At 29.6% G+C, this 15401-nt stretch overlaps 3 protein-coding genes across 8 annotated transcripts in view; 1 reads left to right on the top strand and 2 right to left on the bottom strand.

Moving 5' to 3' along the window:
- Positions 1 to 48: 48 nt before the first annotated feature.
- On the bottom strand, positions 49 to 5085 carry LOC100575853 (SET and MYND domain-containing protein 4). Its single transcript, XM_003244085.4, has 6 exons — positions 3868 to 5085; positions 3551 to 3797; positions 2480 to 2601; positions 1171 to 1809; positions 790 to 941; positions 49 to 726 (listed from the first exon to the last, which is right to left on the bottom strand). The coding sequence occupies exons 1-6, from the start codon at positions 4396 to 4398 to the stop codon at positions 480 to 482; spliced, it is 1938 nt and encodes a 645-aa protein (XP_003244133.1). The 5' UTR covers positions 4399 to 5085; the 3' UTR covers positions 49 to 479.
- A 268-nt stretch (positions 5086 to 5353) lies between these two features.
- Positions 5354 to 10847, top strand: LOC100162285 (U4/U6.U5 tri-snRNP-associated protein 1). The gene is made up of 16 exons (XM_008184267.3): positions 5354 to 5731; positions 6226 to 6489; positions 6558 to 6748; positions 6842 to 6970; positions 7045 to 7161; positions 7248 to 7386; positions 7837 to 7985; positions 8045 to 8162; positions 9013 to 9155; positions 9313 to 9447; positions 9516 to 9597; positions 9656 to 9857; positions 9993 to 10136; positions 10213 to 10294; positions 10375 to 10502; positions 10566 to 10847. Exons 1-16 carry the CDS (start codon positions 5518 to 5520, stop codon positions 10594 to 10596), a joined length of 2268 nt encoding a protein of 755 aa, XP_008182489.1. The 5' UTR covers positions 5354 to 5517; the 3' UTR covers positions 10597 to 10847.
- Positions 10601 to 15401, bottom strand: part of LOC100160237 (pancreatic lipase-related protein 2) — a 38782-nt gene continuing 33981 nt past the window's right edge. For 4 of the 6 annotated variants that reach the window (XM_029489387.1, XM_016803892.2, XM_016803889.2 and 1 more), the window contains 4 exons: positions 13267 to 13518; positions 11508 to 11690; positions 11188 to 11356; positions 10601 to 11042 (listed from right to left, as the gene is read on the bottom strand). In XM_029489387.1, coding sequence (XP_029345247.1) covers positions 10889 to 11042; positions 11188 to 11356; positions 11508 to 11690; positions 13267 to 13518 — 758 coding nt within the window. In that variant the 3' untranslated portion in view covers positions 10601 to 10888. The remainder of the gene's footprint in view (positions 11043 to 11187; positions 11357 to 11507; positions 11691 to 13266; positions 13519 to 15401) is intronic. The other 2 variants (XM_029489386.1, XM_016803890.2) reach the window with 2 other exon arrangements.

Raw genomic sequence — 15401 nt, 5'->3', positions numbered from 1 at the left:
TTTTCTTATTTTTTGAACTGTAAATAAAATCATTTTGATACAAAAAAATCAAACTAAGATCAACATTTAATTTCTTGTGTTTTAAATAATTACCTTTGCACAATGAAATATAATTTTTTTTGTGTATATAATACAATGAATATTTTTGTAAACAATTTCATGACCTGATAATAAAATAAGTTTTATTTTATATAAAAGTATAATGATGTATTAAATTTAATAATCTCGTGTAATAACTTACAATTTTTTATACCTTATGCAATACCCTAAGAATTTAAATATGAGTAGAAAATTTTTAATAATATGGATTCATGGTTTAGAGGTTTCAACTTACAATTTAAAATGTTCCTTAATAATAAAATAATATTCAATCTCAAATATATAAAAAAAAATATGATTTATGTCTCCTTGGTTATTACATAAAAAAGTTTTTGATAAATAAAATAATACTTAACCTCAGTATATTTTATAATAATAAATTAATAATCTTCAATAATAAACTTATCGGCTGTGCTATAAAGAATTTCTTTGATAGTTTCCTGGCAGTCGCAGTACTCTCCCCAGGGTCTTCTTACATTATCATGAAGAAGTTTCAAATGAGAGTATAAGAACTGAATGTATTGGAGACCATCACATTCATTCGATTTAATTTTGTTAATTATTTCATTTAACTTAATTGATGATTTTTGTAACAAGTCCGGACTGATGTCAGTAAATATTTTACATCTGTAATAAAATAATTGATGAGTATAAGTACATAATATTATAAGGATAATTAATTTTTCTTACTCTGATTGTGGCTGATTAGCTAATACATCATACAATGGCCAATTATCTTCACAAGACGAACACTCACAAGAAAAATAATATTGGTTTTTAAGTATTTGAAGTCTAGATTCTTTTGGATGTGTAGCATACAATAATCCATAGTTATCAAAAAGCTAAAAACAAAAATATCAGTCACTTGGATAACTATCTAAACCTAAAAATTAATTGTATCGAACCTAAATAGTAGTATGACATTGAAGTAGAAAATAAATTAAGTAAAAAAAATATGTATAATTTATAATGAGGTATTGATGCAGTTTTTATAGATTTAATTTTAATTAAAACAATATGAATTTTTTGTAAACAATTTTTACATATTAATAATGGTTATAAAATGATTACCTGTGAGCCTTTAGAAATAGGTTGAATAGCTGTGAGGACTATAGTTCCATTGTAGTTGTGTCTTACTACATTAGGATCACAATGATGGTTCAACAAGCTCAGCACTGGCATTAACAAAGAAGCAACTGGTACAAATCTGTTATCAAGACTCAACTTAAGTTGGGTCTTACAATCCGAGGGTTGTGTTATACCATGAGCATTAGAGGAAACTGCACATATTATATGAACTAATGATTCACCAACAGTACCTAATTGATGATTTGGTATTTGTAGACCCGCTAATTTCATAATTGAAACCATAACTGCAGCATGACAATGTCTTGAAAATAGATCGCTTACTGATCTCTTAGTTTCGTTTCCTTCCAACGTATATACAGAACAAAATTGGTCAGATAAATATTTGCCAACATTATTAAAGCCTCGCATCATCGGATCAGTAGTATCAGCATTCAAAGCACATACAGTAGCAATATACTTGTCTAATCCTAACTCACAAACTGATTTTAAGAATATGTTAAGTGAAAGATGTTCCATGTGATCCATACCAGGCCAATTGTTAAATGTTGAAAACAATGAGCATTCATATTTATGGCCACTCTCATAAGATTTTATTCTACAAGTTTCATCACAGTAAATTACCTGTTAAATAATATGAATAATATTATACAATAATTTGGTTAGTAATAAGATATTTTATAAATAATAAATAAGGATCAAATTTTGTAGCAATTTAATTTTTTACGAGTTTGAGATTATAAGATAATTTTTATATAGGTATGTAATACATAATTGTATATTACAGATATTTTCTATAATTTTGATTGTAATGTTTAATTTGCTATTCCCTCTTAATGTTCTTTCGAATTCTTGAATAATTTTCACGAAAATATCATACATTACTACAATAATTGTATTATATTGCACAGGTTACCAACTATATTAAAACACAAAATATGTGAAATTTTCTAGTCGTCAAAATTGTTAAGTTTGTTATCAAGGTAATATAATTAATAGCATAATTAAAAAAAAAAAAAATTACTGCAGTTTTATCGAAAATAACCGTTTTAACTTTTAGAAAGGCAAAAATAATTGCATGATTTTAAAGATTACCTGAATTAAATAAAATGCATTTTTGGCAATCTTAAATGTCCCTTTAACGATTTATTTTGCTACAAAATCCGATCTCTAATCATTAATAGAAAAATTATTTGATCAATTAATGGGTATTTTTTAGAAATCAATTAAACGTTTTAAAAATAAAATATAATATTATATAGTATTTAAGTTTGGTAATGTTACAAATTCTTACCAAAGTACATTTTAGACAAGGTATGCCATTTAAGCAACGTTTAAAACAGTTCCGACAGTTATATTCATAGGATTCACGTCTTAGTACCCCTACATAAGGTTTTTCAATAGCAAGAACTTCTCCTGAAATATAATTAAAGCAAAATATTACAATTCAAATTGGATTATTAACAAATAAACTAAATAAAACTCAGTGACAAAAAAAAAAAAAAAAATAGAGTTAAGTGAAAACTCCTCCTAATGTCATTTAAAAAGTTTAGGACTGCTTAGGAATAAAAAACTTTTTATTCAGTATTAGATATTATATTATACAATGTTAAAAATCTACTTTTCTTTCAATTATTGAATGAGAAATATCGGAAACAATTTAAAAATCATAAATCAAAGTGGGTCACTAACGCCGTGTCCTACGTGAATTTGGCAAAAAACAAAACAGCTTATATTTCGCCGCATCTCACTGTAGCAGAACAACATGGTCAGAATACAATCAGCATGTACTCGCCACGTTCACATAGGACATGACATAACAAATATGAGCAATTCCTATACAATTGTTAGAACTAGGTAGGTACATGTACCTATCATACATTTTCCAAAATAGTTAATACTATTTCCAATAATTAAAGCTATTATGCAGTAGTGGTTGATCAAATAACTGTTGGTTTGCAGCTTAAGGTATAGTTTCACTGCAGTGTCAAAAAGTGGACCAGCACAGCCGTGTCAGACGCTGACCTTTGTTCAAACCGGTAATGACATCGCATGGAAAACATACCATCAGCTTATATATTATTAACCCACGTCCCAATAACTTTAAGCACAGACATGTTAGCATTAAGTCTCTGATTGGGATGATTGATGTGCGCATATGCAAAGAGAAATAAAGCATATTTTTCTATTTTAGTTTAGGATACAAATACTAACTAAAAGATAAATGTACGACGGTTTGGCTCACGTATAAACACATCAAGCATCATCTCAGTCACAGATTTGTTGCTTATGTGCTTCAAATTGTTTACACGGGCATAATTCCATTCATAGTATATGATGTAAGGCTGGCTATAACCCTATTTACCTGGATTAATATCAGATGAAACAACCAAACATCTGCCCATCGATTCTGAATACTTCATTTTGACAAATTTGGACAACGCTGGGATATTTTTATTTGGACCTCCAAATAATTTTATTACATTGAGTTTATCTTGTTTATTATTTGTCTCTTTTTTATTGGTTTCCCTTAAAAAATTTTTAATTTGCATTTCAATTCCTTTCTTCTTTTCTTTGGAAATAATGGCTTCAGATAAATGAGACAAAAATTCCTTAAAAAAAAAAAAATAAATGTTTGGCGTTAGGTATAATATCTTGTAAATAAGTGTCTAATATACTTACTTTAAATTTTAATTTGGCTTGTGATATTTTCCCCATATATTTTAGACATTTCACTTCTCTTTCATATAACTTATAGGACAGTTCGATAGGATATTTATTTGTTAAAGCATGGTGAATGTCTTGGATACAGGCATCATACTCTTCTAAATGATAGAGGGCAGCAGAACGATTAGCCAAAGCCAACGCATAGTCTTCAGTGTCGATTTTTGCAGTCATTACACTTTTATTGTACTCAAATAATGCGGATTTAAAGTCTGCATTTTGAAATTTTATATTTGCATCAGCTCTGATTTTTCGAGCTTTTTTGTTATTTTTGGGATTTGTCAATTTACACTCTGTAGGTAATTTATTATATTTTTTAAGCAGATTATATGTGTATAGAAATTTATCTCCAGCAGTAGGTAGCTTTGCAAACGCAACATACACTTCACCCATCATTTCTTTTTTTTGAAAACATTCCATGTAAAATAATCGATCGATTAAAGTACCACCTTGGTGAAACATTTTCATAACTTCGATATCAGGAAACATGATGAATAATGGTTTAAACTTAAACGGTAGGTACAAGTCGATACGACAAGTATAAATAATATTCGAAAACGTTTAAACAATAAATGCGGTAAATATAATATTATGTTGAGTAAACGTGAGGAACACTTTAAGCCGCGCAGTCCATATTATAACAGTAATGAAATCAAAAATGTAACACAAAACGGACCGTTAACGAATAATAAAACAATTAAAATTTAAAAACGCGTTCGAGACGTCCAAGTGGTTAAGCTCAACCATTACAATTCACGAAGCAAACGCAACTCGCAAGTACACAAGCAATTTATTCTGCGACACGAGTAGTTAGTATAGTCACAACTTACAAGTTACAACAACTGTGAAGCGAGAACGTGAACTATCAACCGTATTTACTCTATGATGATTTTACGGTGTTGACTGTAGAGAGCAAAGAAAAAAGATTTTCGACCTGTAGAGTGTAGACTGCAGATGGACGACTGAAAGTTGGCATTGATCACCGGCATTTCGAGTTCATATGGCGTCCGACCACACGGTGCTTGGGTGGATGGGCATCGAGCCATGCACTATGCAGACGCCTCTGCTCATCATCCCCACCCAATCGAATAAGTAAACGTACTAAGATAGACTCTATATTCTTGTAGTCCGTGAATAAATATAGAATAGTTGTATGGTATTCAATAATAGGAAAACCATGACGTGAACCTAAATCAGAACAATACTAATAATAAAAATAATAATAAACAATAATAATATGTGTATATAAATAAATAATAACATCTATTTATGTTTTGTTCGGACAGACGCAGTGTTGCCAACGCTTTTTCCATATAATAATTAAATACATATTATTGTTCTATGATATTAGTGTTCTATGGTGGGGTGGTACATCGATAAAAGCGATTATTCCATGACGAGAAACGTTATCACGGTCGTCAGAAAACACTAAGCACAACAGAAATGAGATTAGCACTTGGACTACAACTATAACTCAATGCTTTTTAAACGTTTATAAACGATACGGCCGCACGACGTATTTTTAACGTCTTAATATTATTCATATTAATGTTTGACCGCGTTCTGTGATTTATAAAATAGTTGAATTTTTGTTCGCCTTTTGAAATTATGGGGTCATCTAAACACAAGAAGAAAGACAAGAAGAAACGACACCACTCCAGTGATTCGTCGGACGGTGACTTATCGTCCAAACATAGGAAAAAAAGACATCCATCTAGTGATTTGTCTGATGTTGATGTCTCCAACAAACATAAGAAACACAAGAAACATCATAAGAAAAAAGAAAAGCCAAAAGACAAACATTCTAAGTATCACAGTTCAGGCAAGTTATTTTATTAATACATTTAACCCAGATGGCTTTAAGAATTTATCAAAGCATTAAAGGATGATTTTTTACTTTTCAAAATGTAATTTTTTTATTAACTATTGTTTAATTTTTCTATATTAATATTATATCCAGATACTAATTTGTATCATTTAATATATAATGTAGCCAGTGTAAATAACCCTTTAAATAATTGTTAATATACCTTTTTAATAATTATTTTGCTAACGACCCTGGCAACTAAATATTATTATTTTTTAATAAGAAGGAAAATACATTCTGTTAATATAATATACACATTAATGTTACGGTTTATGTTATCATTTATTATATATTATTAATGAGAATAGTAAAAATAAAATGTTTTGAAAATTCCTACCTATTTTTTAAGAAAAATTGTGTATTTTACTATAAAATTAATAAAAAATATAAAAATTCTTTAAATTTATTTTCAGATGTACATAATAATTTTGTTTTATCTTACAATTTAGATGATGATGTTATTTTTGTACCACCGCCTCCAAAAATATCTCGAAATGAGGTTCGCACTCCACCACCTCCAAGCCTTACACCACCGCCTCCTCCTTCTATATCATCAGCAGCAGACAGTCTGTCAATTGATGAAACAAATAAAATTAGAGCTAAATTAGGCCTCAAGCCATTGCAGATGGAAAATAAAGAAACTACTAAAAGTAGAGATGATGGTTTAGAAGTTATTGCCGGCGATGAAGGCGAATTCGTTCATAAACCTGCATGTAATAAACAATTTGAATTTAAGAAGTGTTTATTTTTGTATTAACTTGTGATTTTTCTAATTATTTAGTAAGTTTAACAGAAAAAAATAAAAGTGATAAAATAAAAGCAAGAATAGCTGAGAAAAAAGAAAAACGTATGATTGAAAACAAGATATTAAATGTTAAAAAGCTGGCAGACAGTGATTCTGAAGAAGATGCTGTTAGTTGGGTGAAAAAAACAAAAACTATTCAAGATGAGATGGAAAAAGCAAAGAAAAGGGTAACTAATTACATTTTTTTTTATAGATACTCAGTATTTTATTATTATGTTTTTTGGAATGAATTTTCAGCAATGTTTTTGTTTTGTCAAAAGGCTCAAGAATTGGAAGAAATGGACAACGTATTTGGTGTTGGGGATCTCATAGAAGAAAGCACAAAAAGTGAAATGAAGAATTTTTATTCAAGTAAACATTTGAAGGGATTAGAAGTTCAACACTCAATGGTATGTAACACAATTAATCATTAATTAAAACTTTTTTATTTTATATTTATTTAATTATCTTAATTATTGATTAGGATGAATTTATTGAGGGAAAGGACGTTATTTTGACATTACAAGATAAAGATGTATTAGCAGAAGATGCAGATGTCTTAGTCAATGTTAATATGGTTGATAATGAATCATATAAACAAGTAATATTAAAATGTTTAAATACATTTTATACACAACTATTATAAAAAGATACCGATATTATATATATTTTCTATTTGCTATTTAGAATATTGATAGACGAAAACAACGTCTAAATTATAGTGGTTATGATGAGTTAGAAGACATGGACATTGACAGCCCAAATGTGGTCCTTGGAAAATATGACGAAGAAATAGAGGGATTAAAAAAAAAAAGTTTTAAACTTGGTATATTTTCCAATTTATATTATAAAAATTATTAATTAATTAAAAATAAGTGGTGGTTTTTTTAGAATGAACCGAACCTGGACTAAACTTTTTTTAAATTTTAACTCATTTTTTATCTTATGTTGTATATTAAATTGAAACTAAAATTCTTAAATCTTGAGACTATGTATTTTTTTGATTAAATACAAATAATATTTACCCTAAGTCCTTTACAACAATAATACTTTATTCTTTTTTTGTTCTTCAATAAATTCAGTTCACATTTTAATTTCATAAGTTCAGTTTTTAACCTAATTATAAAGTATTTGGTTGGGTTGGAATATTAGCTATTTTCAGTTTGTTATCCAATTTAGAAACTGCCTAAGTTTAGTTAGGTTTGGTTAAATAACCTTGAACAATTTATAACATTTATTAAGTTTACTATCAATATTATATATGAATTACTTTTAGGTGTCGATGAGTATAAAATTAAACGAGATACTATAAAGGAGAAATTAAAAAAAAAGTTAAATCAAGAAACTTTAAATACGACTCAATTGAAATTAGCGTCTGATTATTATAATGATACTGAAATGAGTGTTAAATTTAAAAAGGTCAAGGTAATTTCATTTAATAATTTGGCTAAATAATAAATTATTTAACTCACATTTTTTATTAGAAAAAAAAATTAAGAGTGAATCCATTGAAAGCAGATAAATTGGAAAGATCTTTACGGCTTGCAAATAATAATGCCAAAGAAAATGATGATCTTGATGATATTGATGATATATTAAATGGTATGTTTATTTGTATATGAATCGTTTGTATTAAATGCACTTGGGGTCCTTTTATTAATCATAGCCTTTATCAAGCTGTTGTATTTAAACCCTTCTTATTTACAAGTAACTTTTGCTTTTTAATATTAAATTTGATTTTTGTCTTTCATTTGATATGACCTTTTGGTTATACAATCATTTTGATTGTGTTAACTATTTTATTAATTAATATTATTTGTTAATGGCCTCGGGTAAAGTAAACCCCATATTTCTGGAGTACTCTAGATCAGAAATAAATAAATAAATCTAGGTACCTAATGATGAGAGTCTAGTTTATAGATTCTAAAAAGCTATAGTTGGAGAATGAAAAGTGGACGTTGGCGTTATGATAGCAAACTTTTTTTCTTCTAAAACAGTGGTTCTAAAAATCATATACAAAATCATTCTAATACATTTGTACTAGGTAATTATATCTATTTCTAATATTTCAAAATTTGTGCTCCTTATTTTACAAAACCACCACAAAAATTCATTACTAGAAGTGTGCCCATCAGCGGCCACTTTTCGTTCTCCCTACTATATTTGTTTTTTTAATATTTGTACTAATGATTCGGTGGTTTGAAGACATGCTTGAGCATTTTTCTGAATGTAGAAAAGTTGTAAAAAGCTAAATTTGAGTGACTAATTATCGCTTATCAGCCATAATTGGTGTAAATCAAACCTAGGTGGTTGAATACCGAATAATGTTTACGAAACTTATATTATGATTACCTGTAGCATGTTCAGGGCAATTGTAGAATAATATTGTATATTATTGTATATAAAGACAAATTCAAAAATTTCATAAAACTGTATTTTAATTATTAAATAGACAAACCAATGGATATCTATAATATGAAGATGGAAAATGAAGATGATGATGACATGGGATTACAATTGGCATTAAAAAAGGCAAGAAAATTAAAACAGTTAGAAAAAATTGAAAGAAAACCTGACTTAGCTGATACATTGATTGTAAGTATTTTTTTTCATATTTATTAAACCTGTATACTATAGTGAATTATCTCCTTAATTACTATATAAATTCAATAATTTAATAATTTATAAATAAAATTGAGTTATATTTTATACATTCAACAAATTATTTGATATTTTATTTAATTGTTTTTAGAAAACTGAATATAATGATAATGCACTAGGAGCAATTGTGTTAAACTCTACTGCTGAGTTTTGTAGAACTCTTGGAGATATACCAACTTATGGCAAAGCTGGGAATAGAGAAGAAGAAGAAGATGAGTCATTAATGGTAGTACATACATAATTTGATTAAATTTATTAAAAAAATTTTTTTTTAGAATTTATAATTTGTTTTAGGACTATGATAAAAATAATTTAAAACAAGAACATGCAGTTGACTCGGATGAATCTAATGATGGATGGAGAGAAGTAGAAATGGGTATGTCACGTTTTTATTTGTTAAAAGTGTTTTTTTACATTTACTTTATTAATTTCAGAGAAAAAGTTAATAGATCTAAAAACAATTGATAGCAAGCCAATTTTAGAACCAGAACCTGACTTAGGTAAAGGTGTAGCTGGGGCCTTAAGATTGGCTATGAGTAAAGGGTATATTGAAAAAGAAGAAAATGCTCGGCCATCTGCTTCAAGATTTGCTCATTTGCAAGCTAAAAATTATTCTATTGAAGATAAAACGTTTTTGTAAGTTATATTGTTAAATATTATAATGGTGATTTGATCATGTATAAATTAAAATACATTATTATTAAATTGATAAATAAGTTATTTGTTAATTTTAAATTAAATTTATTAAATGAATTATGTTTGTGAATATAGAGCGGAAGATGATAAATTAAGTAGAAGAGACAGATACAGTGGCCCTACAGTAGAATTTAGAGAAAAAGACAGCTATAAACCAAATATAAAACTGGATTACATTGACGATGATGGTCATTTACTATGTGAAAAAGAAGCATTTAGGTTTGTAAACATTTTAAAATCTAAAATGAGTAGATATTTATGCAAATATTAATAATACAAATTAAAATTATTTCAGGTATCTGTCACATAAATTCCACGGGAAGGGTCCTGGCAAAAATAAAATAGAGAAACGTATAAAAAAAGCCGAACAAGAAGCCGTAATTGATTAATTATTAACTATTATACCTAACAAACTTCATTTAAATTCGTATATTTCAATAATTTATACATTTTTTAGCTAATGAAACAAATGAGTTCAACAGATACACCTCTTGGTACATTGAATATGCTGCAATCCAAGCAAAAAGAAACACAATCTCCTTACATAGTCTTGAGTGGAACTAAGTCAACTCATCAGAACCATGGGTAAAAATGCAATTTTTTTTATATATTATACTATTGAGCTTAATACATTTATTATTTCTACAGGGGTTCAATTTCAAAAACAAAAATCGGCTGAGATAAATAATCATTTGCAAATTTTAAGCATTTTATTGGTAATGTAACAACGGACAATTACTGCTTTAATAATTTGATACTGTAAAATTACACAACTTTTTAGATACTAATTAAATTATACACCATTTAGATGTTATCTTATAACTCGTATGTTTTGAGACATTAGCAGTTGAAATATATTTTATAGACAGTATTAAAATTTACATGTAACAATATTAAAATATATTGATGTTTTCGATTTTTGATTTGAAATACTTGACATATTGTTGTTGGTTAGTAGACAACTTGTTTTTTTATGGGTCAGTCAAAGGTATGTCATTTTGGTCAATTTGTGATGATGAGCCAGTTGTTGATGACGTGTTTGTAGTTTTTTTCTTTTCATATGTATCCATTCCTTGTGCATATGGCGGTTTACTATTAGTCATAAAATAGTAAATTCCTTTTTGGCTGTAAAACAATATCAAAATTCATTATAACAATCATCATTGCATCTATTATTTTCATGTTTGTATTTTGTAACATTGTAACATTCATATTTTTATACTATGTAACAAGATAGCTGTAGAGGCACATTACACAGGTATTCACTCACGTTCTGTTCACATGTTCGCCCATGACTATTAATGGTGACGTTTCAGATGTTTTACAAAATTTCAATTTGTACATTATGTAACTTATACACTTGACGGCCAAAAACTGAGTTTTGCTGCTTATTGACTCTGCGAAATATTCAACAGCCCGCACGTGACTGCACGACGTATCTGGATGGTTCACCGAAATCAATTAGTGCTCAAAATATATCAACAACAAATAAATATGATACATCAATAACACACCCCTATTATGGGCACAGACTACCCAATTATTATTTATCGTGTACACTAACGATGTCAGATAAAAAGGTATAATTACTTGTGCCGCAGCCAGGTTGTGCGATGCCATTGTTGGCGTAAAAGTCCAAGTGACCTAGCGGTGCCATTTTTCCTTTGAAGCCTATGTTGGTGTGCACTACGTCCACAAACAATGCATCCGATTTATCCAACACTTCGTTGCTGAGCAAGAACGTGTCGAATAGCGGGGATGCTGGGTCTAGACCTGCAATAGATATGATTTTAAATTACCTATTTTGGATATGAACAATATTTTATACTTGAACATTTTCTAAAAAAATATCTTATGAATAAAAAATTAGTTCATGAGGGAGTTCCGACCCTTCTCCATACCCGATACCCCCACCATTATATATGTCCAATGCCCCTGTAATACAGAACCCTAGGAAGCCCTTGGCAGTCAGACTCTTGCGGTCTTTTCCAATATCCAAGTCCTTAAATAAAAATTAAATAGTTAATATTATGGTAGATCGTAGATAGAATTTTAATAATCCCACCCGGACTGAAATACTGTTAAAATAATTGTATACATTATGTATGAGACATGAGTAAATAAAAACCAAAATTGTATATTCAATTTAAATAGGTGGACTCACTTCACAAGTCATCAGATACCTATGTAGTGGTATAAGATTTTTGTTTCGAGATTTGTTTTTAGATTTCGAGCAAACCATCGTGATTTATTTTTTACCTTTTCTCTATGACCAATGATCGTTGATCAATATTTAGTATTGATTTTGGACTTTGGGTGTACCTAGGTATTACACTTTCACTAATAGCTGTTCTTGGAGTAGGTATGTTTAAATTTTGGACCACACAATCAAAATTTTGACTGAATAGTGAATTACGAAATCCAAAAGGTACCTCAACGGGGATGACGGACAAGATTTACTGTCTATAATCTATATTCTCTATATTATAATACTATCGTAGAGATTATAGATTTATACAATTATACCTAATATACCTAGTATAAAATGATTGATCGAAGATGCACTAATTAGTACACAAGGTACCTACCTAATGACTCAACCCAGGGAAACCTAGCATCTAGTGGTGTAATGGCTGTGTTATATTATTGTTATGTATGCATTGATATCGGTGTGCCTACCTATTAAGTATTAGTATTATGAGTTCAATGTTCAGGGTATGTTAATATTAAATTGACAATCATAAGACAAAATAATGTATTACCTATTAGTAGGGTTTGGATTTCAAGGCAATAGGAACAATTAAAATAACATTTCTAATATGAAAAAAAGGTAAAAAAAAAACATTTAATGTTATATTTAAAAATTGAATTGGTTTCTCCCAAATTAACTGATTTGTACCTATTTAGAAAATAATTCTTTACCATCTACTTTGATAAATTGTCTTCGGGAAGGCGTTTACCGGTGCTTACGTTTCTGAAAATTCATCTACTGAAGTATACGGGGTAGTTAGTTGGTCAGCTGTGTACAAGTTATATAGGAAGGGAGAGGCAATAGCACCTTGGGGGACACCAGCTAGACCAACAAGCCACCAATAAAATTATTACAAAATTAATTATATTGTATTATAAATTGTGTGGGTAATCTAAAATAGAAAGTAGGTACAATAATTTTTTTTTAAGCAGCCCTTGTTCCAATTTTCTGGATCCAGACCTGTCAAGAACTTAAAAGAACTCAGAACCCTCACCACCTAGACTAAATAAATAATATCATTAATCTATTAGATCGTAACATTGTTATCGTGGTCTATCACGGTCAAAGAATAATAATATTATAACTATTCGTACATACCGGTTATTCGCTGGATAGTGCCGTTCATCAGCCGCCCGACGTGGCCGGCCACTTGAGCGCCCAAGCTAAATCCGACCACGTGCAAGTCGCGCAGGTACAGGTCCGGCCGCAATCTGAACAGCCTCAACAGTAGCATCTTTGTGCATTTGCCCACCAGCGGAACGTTGTGCACTGCTTGCACGTAACACGGTGGTTGCACCAGCTCCTTGTAGTTCACGGATATCAGGTTCAGGTTTTGGTATGCGAGGTACGCTATACGTGGTGGACAACAGACCGACAGACGGAGTATTAAAGCCCAGTGGCGTACAGATGATGGTGTGTCGGTAGTGGTGGTGGTGACGGGGAGGTAGTGGAGAGGGGGGGGGGAGAAGTGCTGATATAAATAATAATTCTACACCACCCGAATACATTTATTTTCAGGGGTGTGGGGTTAATATTTGCAGACGCCACTTATAATGTAATACAGAGGCTCGTGTGACGACCGACGTTGTCATTGTATGTCGATATGCCGATTGTTGATAATGTATGGACGTAGGTATTTATGATTTGTTTTTTTGTACGTAATATTTTTATTTTATTTTTTAATTGTTGTTATTGTGTGGAGACTGGAGACATAATGTTATTATAATATTATGTATACGTACATGTATTATATTTAAATTATGTGTACACGTCGTTTTATTTTCGGGGAGGGGTAGGGGATTGAACCCCTATAAACCAACCTAAATACGCCACTGCCACTTAATATTTGATATAAAATTAGAAAAAATGTATCAAAACGTTCATGTCATATTAATCTGATTTTAATAGCAACTTATCGGACCGCTGTAGCTGGTGAAAAACATTTAACAACTCATTGCAGCGGGTGGACAAATCTTTTCCGCCCTCAGGGCACAATAAACTATAAAGTATTTACTGTCCATTGGACGGAAAAAGGTCATTTTACAACGCTTCGTCTGGCATCAAAAATAATTAAACTTTCGGTGCAGGCGTGACAGAAAAAAAATCTTAGACCTTAATAATGGTACCTACGTATAACTATTATAATAATATAAATTAATGGAGCTGGACAAGTAGGTTATTTTTTTCAACCAGTTAAAGTTTACTTCCGTTAATATAAAAAACTAATTAAGTTAGTTTCTAAAATGTTCACAAATTAGTTAGAAGTTAGTTGGTGAAAATAATATAGTTAGAAGTTAGTTATTTCAATACTTAGTTGAAAAATATATAAACTTGAAAAACCAAAATACACTCATGATAAGCATATAGCAATAGAAGAAAACTCTACTGACAAAAGACCACGGTTGGGAAGATCACATCTGAGATGGGAAGACATAGTAAGGAATGATGTGAAAGCGTTAGGGGGAGGTTTAGACTGCAGGATACAGGCAGCAGTTAGAGAAAAATAGGGGCAAGGATGTATGTCCGGATGTTCCTAGTGGCCAAGTTTACTAAAGAAGAAGAAACTTAAAAAAGTTATAAAAAAAAAAGGTGGGTAAGTGGATGTCGCTCTGCTGTACAGTAGGTTACAAGTGGCTCACTGTATAATGGATAGTATATAATTTGAATTCAATGATATAATATCATTGTATAAGAAAAACAATTCTGAGCGGAGACGGTTTGTCAGTCTAGGTATTAGACATACCTATTATAGGTATACTTATCTATAGTATTAAAAAAAAATTGACCTATAATAGGTATCAATAATAAATTCCAAATTAATCATATCACAATATCCATTAGGTAACGCGTTATACATCAACAACAAATCGTGGTACTATCATAGATATATAATAGTATACTTTAGAAGTTTCAAGTACCCACAAGTAATATTATACAATCACAACAAAATAACTAAAATAGTTATTCCAGGTTTTTTAATATGTAATTTCGTCCAAATTTGAACTTAAAATGACTATAAAAATAAACTGTGCTTATGTATTTCTTAGAATTTTTGGTAACAGAATTAAATAATTACGCGAAATCTTGTTTTAAATTCTCAATCCTTAGATATAAAAGTTGAACATTTTATAAATTTTTAACTACAAAATAATTATTCAATTTTAAATTTGATAAATGTTGTCAAAATTTCAACTTCAAATGCTTATAAAAAAAATGTGTGCCTATGTATTTTT

The sequence above is a fragment of the Acyrthosiphon pisum genome, chromosome A2 (genome assembly GCF_005508785.2).
Source record: "Acyrthosiphon pisum isolate AL4f chromosome A2, pea_aphid_22Mar2018_4r6ur, whole genome shotgun sequence".
Taxonomy (NCBI): Eukaryota; Metazoa; Arthropoda; class Insecta; order Hemiptera; family Aphididae; genus Acyrthosiphon; species Acyrthosiphon pisum.
The sequence above is the reverse complement of the archived record's forward strand: the minus strand, read 5'-3'. Positions and strand labels throughout refer to the sequence as shown.

What these genes read in the sequence shown, in the direction of transcription:
- LOC100575853 (XM_003244085.4), bottom strand. Translation starts at nt 4,398, where the DNA reads ATGTTTCCTGATATCGAAGTTATGAAAATGTTTCACCAAGGTGGTACT. An exon ending in CTTGTCTAAAATGTACTTTG is followed by an intron (nt 1,810 to 2,479) that starts GTAAGAATTTGT and finishes ATTATTTAACAG; the next exon opens with GTAATTTACTGTGATGAAAC. An exon ending in GCTAATCAGCCACAATCAGA is followed by an intron (nt 727 to 789) that starts GTAAGAAAAATT and finishes ATTTTATTACAG; the next exon opens with ATGTAAAATATTTACTGACA.
- LOC100162285 (XM_008184267.3), top strand. Translation starts at nt 5,518, where the DNA reads ATGGGGTCATCTAAACACAAGAAGAAAGACAAGAAGAAACGACACCAC. An exon ending in ATTCGTTCATAAACCTGCAT is followed by an intron (nt 6,490 to 6,557) that starts GTAATAAACAAT and finishes CTAATTATTTAG; the next exon opens with TAAGTTTAACAGAAAAAAAT. An exon ending in AAGAAGATGAGTCATTAATG is followed by an intron (nt 9,448 to 9,515) that starts GTAGTACATACA and finishes AATTTGTTTTAG; the next exon opens with GACTATGATAAAAATAATTT.